The sequence below is a fragment of the Epinephelus lanceolatus genome, chromosome 16 (genome assembly GCF_041903045.1).
Source record: "Epinephelus lanceolatus isolate andai-2023 chromosome 16, ASM4190304v1, whole genome shotgun sequence".
NCBI lineage: Eukaryota > Metazoa > Chordata > Actinopteri > Perciformes > Serranidae > Epinephelus > Epinephelus lanceolatus.
This window is the reverse complement of record NC_135749.1, coordinates 35,468,260-35,474,259: the sequence shown is the minus strand read 5'-3', so window position 1 is coordinate 35,474,259 and position 6,000 is coordinate 35,468,260. Positions and strand designations below refer to the sequence as shown.

Genomic DNA, 6,000 nt, shown 5'->3' with positions numbered 1-6,000 from the left:
ATCCCATCACACTCACTGACTACTATAACTTGATCTGATTTGTTGCAATAGCTGCATGAGGTATAGTGCACTTTACCTTTAAATTCTGGATTTTAACTTATTTCTTTGTTTCTGCTTATTTGTTTGTTTTATTTTTCTCAAAGTCTAACTTTTATTCTAAATTTATTATTGTTTTGTGTAAAGGGAGACAGTCAAATAAGAATTTCCTTGTATGGTGTAAACCATTGTGTTTTTACTGTGCATATGACAATAAACTCTTTGAATCTTGAATCTTTAATCTCAATTTAACTCAGCTTTATTTATATAGCACTTTACACACAACACCATTGATCTAAAGGGCTCAACATCATACACAGAGGAAAACAAAAAGCAAAAGAAGAGAACAAACAAGACAAAAAGAATAGTACAATCAAAGTAATAATAGTAATAGTACAATTAGAGTAAGGTGCAATAAAATCCTGATAAGGATAACAGTAGTAATAAAAGCACAATAAAGGCACAGACTTCAGGTTAAAAAACTTGGGCTGGTTGGCTTAGGCACAATCAAAGGTGGCAGTATACAGGTAAGTTTTTAAATGACTCTTAAAAATCTCAATGATGGGGGAGAACGGGATGGAAGGAGGAAGAGAATTCCACAGTTTTGGGGCAGCGATAGAGAAACTCCTGTCCCCATAACACTTACTCCTAGATCTCGGGACTGATAAAAACCTTTGATCGGAGGATCTTAGCTCTCTGATTTGTGATATGGGGAGGAGTTCTGTTAAGTAGGAGGGGGCGAGACCATTGAGCGCCTTATATGCAAGCATCAGAATTTTAAAATCAATCCTGTAGCTAACAGGCAGGCAATGTAGTGAGGCAAGAATGTCTAGATGCCTGAATTAGCTTTTTACTTCTGGTGATTCATTTTGGCTTCGAAAGTCATAAAAGTGGTGTTCGCCACATTTTCTGCAGTCATCTAAAAGACAATTTAAAAAAAAAAAACATTGGATTTTTGAAAAACGTCATTCCTGGAGTACTCTATTACTCTATCAGCTGATATTACAAAGCAACCAACTGCAGATCCATGCAGAGTAGAAAAGTTACAGCTAGCTGGCTAACCGTAGCTTAGGTTATGGTTAGTTTGTTAGCCGCCCCTGCATTGCTCTTTTTTAATGTTCAGTTCAGTTCAGTTCAGTTCTGTTTAATTTATTTCAGTTCAGTTCAATTTGATTTATTTGTCACATTTAATCATGAATACAACTGTAGTGAAATGCAATCTGTTAGTTCCTCCTAGAATTAGATTCTGAGCTTAAGTTTGATAGACACGTGAAGAGACTGTGCAAAATTGTCAAAATAAATCTAGATTGCTTCGCATAATAAGACAATATATACCTCTTGAGGCAGCACAGCAGTTCATGCATAAGGTGATATTTTCTCATTTATCATACTGTATAACCATGTTGGGCCAGGCCAACCAAACAACAGTTACACCCATTAGGTCATTATATAGACAGGCATTGAAAGTAATGGATCAGAAACTTGTTGGATGGCACCATGTTGTTATTCTACAGAAATACAAGTCTTGTCAGTTCTTCACCTATGAAACTAATTTTTAAGTGTGTGAACAACCTTGCACCAAACAAAATAGTGGTATCAGAACAAGGGGTCTAACAAGTGGAAACTGTAGAGCAGCAAAACATAGAAAAGCATTTGGTCAATCATCCTTGTCAGAAAGAGGTATACAACTGTGGAATGAATTACCATCTGAAATTAAAAAAATAACACACACACACACACACACACACACACACTGAATACTTAAATAACATAGTCACTGTTAATTGTTTTGTCTCTGTTGTTATTGTGGTCTTCTCTTTGACTTAATCTTTGTCTGTATTTTACTGTATTTGTTGTGTTGTATTATTGTATGGAATTACTCCATGCTTAGTAACCTTACACCTACTGTTTTAATTCTAAAAGCCTAACCAGGGAAAGGGGTTGCAAATTAGCCATGGCTAGAAACCTGTATGCATTGCATCTACTTTGTGTTTTACATATGAAGCATTGCCATATGCATTTATCCTTGTCAAATGAATAAGTAAATGAATAAACAAAAGAATGCGCTTTGAACCGATAATAATTTGTAGTAATTATTACCGTTTGTCACGATACATAAGTGAATATCATGGATCACATTAGCTGGTGGAGTAATTTGAGTTAAAATTGACATATCCACTCAAATAGTATTTTGCTAGTTAGTAAGCAAGTAAGCTAAGGTTATACAGCTAGTTGATACTGAGCTAGAATTGGCTAGCTAGCACAGACTGTGGACCCTCCGCCTCCAGGACACTAACGTTACTACTCCGAGGGGTGAGCAGACTACAGCTCAGACCTTAGTCACTGGAGCAATTTGAATTAAGCCAGCACACACTTCAGCTCCGAGGTTCTAGAAGGGCTTGTGGCAAGCAGCAGCACCTGGTCTAACCCATGTAATGGTAGCAGTTTGCTGATTTAACAGGAGGAGGGTCCGGGATCAGACCCACGGCGCTTTGGTACTTGGTCTTGATCCAGCTGAATTCCAGTAGGTATAGGGTGCTAAGTGAAGGTCCGTGTCCGCCAGGCCACCACTGCAAAATGTAGGCTTTACAGAAACATCGCATGTGGACTCTGGGTTGCGGTGGGTGCCAGTCATTTGTTAATGTTACAGACTCCAGTGGACCAAAAACTACACTGTGCAGCAGTAAAAAAAATATTAGATGGTTGTGAAATGCCATCATGATCTGCATGCTCTGGCAGTTTCCTCTTAAAGCCACACCATCCACCACATTAGGACAGAATGGGTGCTGAAAAACAAATCAGCCATAATGTACAAAAATGCATTTGCATAAGCACAACATCAGGATCATGGTTTTACTTCAACTCAGCCATCTCAGGTTCATGTCATACAAGTTGGCTGTGTAGATGTTTTTATAATGACCAACATCTTTTCCAACCATAAACAAGTTGGTTACGACATATCCTTTGATATTAATATTAATTTTTGATATTAATATTAATATATAACCTAGCCTGCAAAAAAACAAACCCACAATTAAATTTAAATAAGATGCAGTTCACACCATGACATCTTAAACTAGCAGTGGACAACGCATACTACTAAACACATAATAATTCCCAGGTACCACACTGCATGTTTTTGGTAAAAATGCATTAAGCTCAAATGTTCACACTTGAGAGTCACTTCAGTGCTCAGCAGACCGACACTGATGTGTGTTCAGGATGTGTTTGAGGAACAACATATAACCACACAGTTTTTTTTCTCATCTAAAAAAAGCAGTGGTCGTAAGTTACTGAATCATTTCAGTCTGTATTGAAGATGAGGGTGAACATCTTCAGCTGCCTGTTAGCCTTTATTCTGGGCTGTAATGTCACTGCAGGTAAGAACTTTTCATGTTAAACAGTAACTGTTCACCTGTTAAAATAGACTTCTTATTTGTTACAGTTTCTTCTGCTAAACAATAAAACTGGCTTATATCCTGAAACCCAACTTCATGTAATGTATCAATAATGCTAATTAATTCCATGCAGTCTGTTCTATACTGTGAGGTCTCAGAGCTTGTCTCAGTGGTGTCTGATATAGCTGACTTATAAGACACCATTTAATAGGATAATATTCAATGTGTAATTCCAGCATTTGACAGTCAAATGTGAACTTTCCTATCAGTTGAATATTCTGTGTCTGTTGCAGAAATACTCCATGAAACAGTTGAAGAAAAGACCTCAGCCATTCTATGTTGTCCTCACTCTGTGCAGGGTGAAGTGACATGGAGCAGAGAGAGTCATGGAAACAAAGTTGACATACTAACAGTTAGAGGTGACGGAGACTTAAAACACATTCATGACCCAGGCAAACGGTACAGTTCATTGGCAGATACATCACTGTTCATTCACATAGTTACCATCTCAGACTCTGGAAGATACTTGTGTAACAATGAACCAGCTGTGGAGCTGACAGTGATCCCATCAGGTAACATCAAACTCAAAATCACTGTTCTGTAAGAGAGTCTCTCTTTTCTTTGTTTTATTAAATGTCAAATCTCCTCTTTACATTTCAGAATAATAGTTTAAGAGTTTGTTTTCTAAAATTAAATGTCCTGTTCAATGTCATTGTAGGAGCTTCATGTTGTTGTTCTACATTTCTGCCAGCTCACCACTGATGTTCAATACAGTTTAAAGTTCAGTTTAAATACTTTCATGGTGTCTTGAGAGAAAATTCAGAACAGGTGGGACATTACTAACAACTATAACAAATTCAGGAATTACATGTCTAAAGTAAAAGTTTGATGTGCATGGAGCAGAAGCTCTGGTGACATACAACAACAACAACAACAACAAGCTTCGTAACTCTGGACTTTACTACTGTGATGGAAAACCTGCTGTGTATCTGAATGTGATCAAAGGTGAGAGAGAGAGATATTTTAATTGGCAAAATAAGAGAAAAGCAGCTCTTTTCACAACTGCAGAACAGTAAATACTTTTTAGACCAGAGAGCAGGTTTAATACTTACTTCAGATAAACATCAAGAGACTGTATGTACTAAATAAGAAGTGAAGTACACAACTTCCTCTGTATTCAGGTGGTTTCATATGTGTGACCTCTGTTGATCGGCTTGCCACAAAAAGCAGCTGTGGCCTTCTTCTATTTTTAAACAATGAGCAGACACCACCACAAAGGCTGTACCATCAACACTGCGGTTTTTGTACATATTAGGCAAACAAGATAATGTGTTAGTCAGTGAGCTTCTGGTAGGTAGTTTTTGTTCCCTCTGGACAAAGTCCAAGAGAGGCTAGCTTTCCCCCTATTTCTAGACTTTATGCTAAGCTAAGCTAACACGATGCTGGGGCTGTAGCATTATTCCGACCTCTCATTAGTCTGATGTCCCGTTGTTCCGATATGTGATTATTACTGTATTTGTGTACCATAGAGGATCAGCAACGCAACAAAAGTAGACTACTGGTCGAGATACAAGTGTCATAGAGAGGAGAGAGTGAAACACCATAACCTCCTGTTATTAACCCTGGGGTCCAGGCTGTGTGGGGAGCTCTTTGCGGTGCTGAACGGCTCCCAGCGGGAGTATTTCTACCTTGATGGTGCGCCGCGACCGGCTCTGGGTCAGCTGGGAAAGGCTTGAGGCGGAGCAAGCTCATGGCTTAGGCCTATGTGTTTGCTTTCTTTACTTTCTTTTTCATTTTAACCCACACCATGATCTTTTCCTAACCCTAACCAAGTGGTTTTTGTGCCTAAACCTAACCAGACCTTAACCACAGGGCATCATGATGATTTCGGAACGGACTTCGGAACAATGGGTTTAATATGGTCGAACCAATGGGTTGTCGGACCATTGGGCAGACCCCGATGTGGGCCATAGCCTTTTCTCAATTCATCTAAATGACTGTACAATGTCATGAGTCTTCATCGTCTCACTCTGTAGGTAACAAGGCACCACCTGCAACAACCTCAGCACCAACAGCTACAACTGCACCATCAATGACTACAACAAAGAAAAAACGTCAAAACAGGAAACATGGAAAGAAAGAAAAGAAGAGTAAGATGAGACAGATCTTAAAAGGAATTAAATGTGATTAGTGTTATAAAGCTGGTAAAGAAGCAAAGAGAGGATTTCTGCATATTTACATCTGTGCAATACTTCACTTTAATGTGAGCTTTCGGTCTAGAAGACCTTCATCAGAGCATACATGATTCAACAATGAATAGGCAGATTAAAAGCAGGTCAATCCTACTCTAATCATTGGCAGTATGCAATACACCTGTGTACAATCATCTGGTTGAGGCAAAGCATTCTGGGAATTGTAGTTTTGTAGTTCTTAAGGTTCTGGCTGTGAGGCCTACACATGGAAGCCTTCTCAAAATACCACAGAAGAATGTAACACAGTGAACAAAGAAAAACAAAACAATCAAAAAAGCATTTTTGAAGTACAGTAGTAAAAAGTCATATATGGT

General features: G+C 38.5%; 1 protein-coding gene across 1 annotated transcript in view; it reads left to right on the top strand.

Moving 5' to 3' along the window:
- The first annotated feature begins 3,354 nt into the window (after positions 1–3,354).
- The window catches only part of LOC117263664 (uncharacterized), a 53,136-nt gene continuing 50,490 nt past the window's right edge, over positions 3,355–6,000 (top strand). The window contains exons 1-2 of the mRNA XM_078176030.1: positions 3,355–3,416; positions 3,728–4,006. Of these exons, the coding sequence (XP_078032156.1) occupies positions 3,356–3,416; positions 3,728–4,006 (340 nt within the window). The 5' untranslated portion in view covers position 3,355. The remainder of the gene's footprint in view (positions 3,417–3,727; positions 4,007–6,000) is intronic.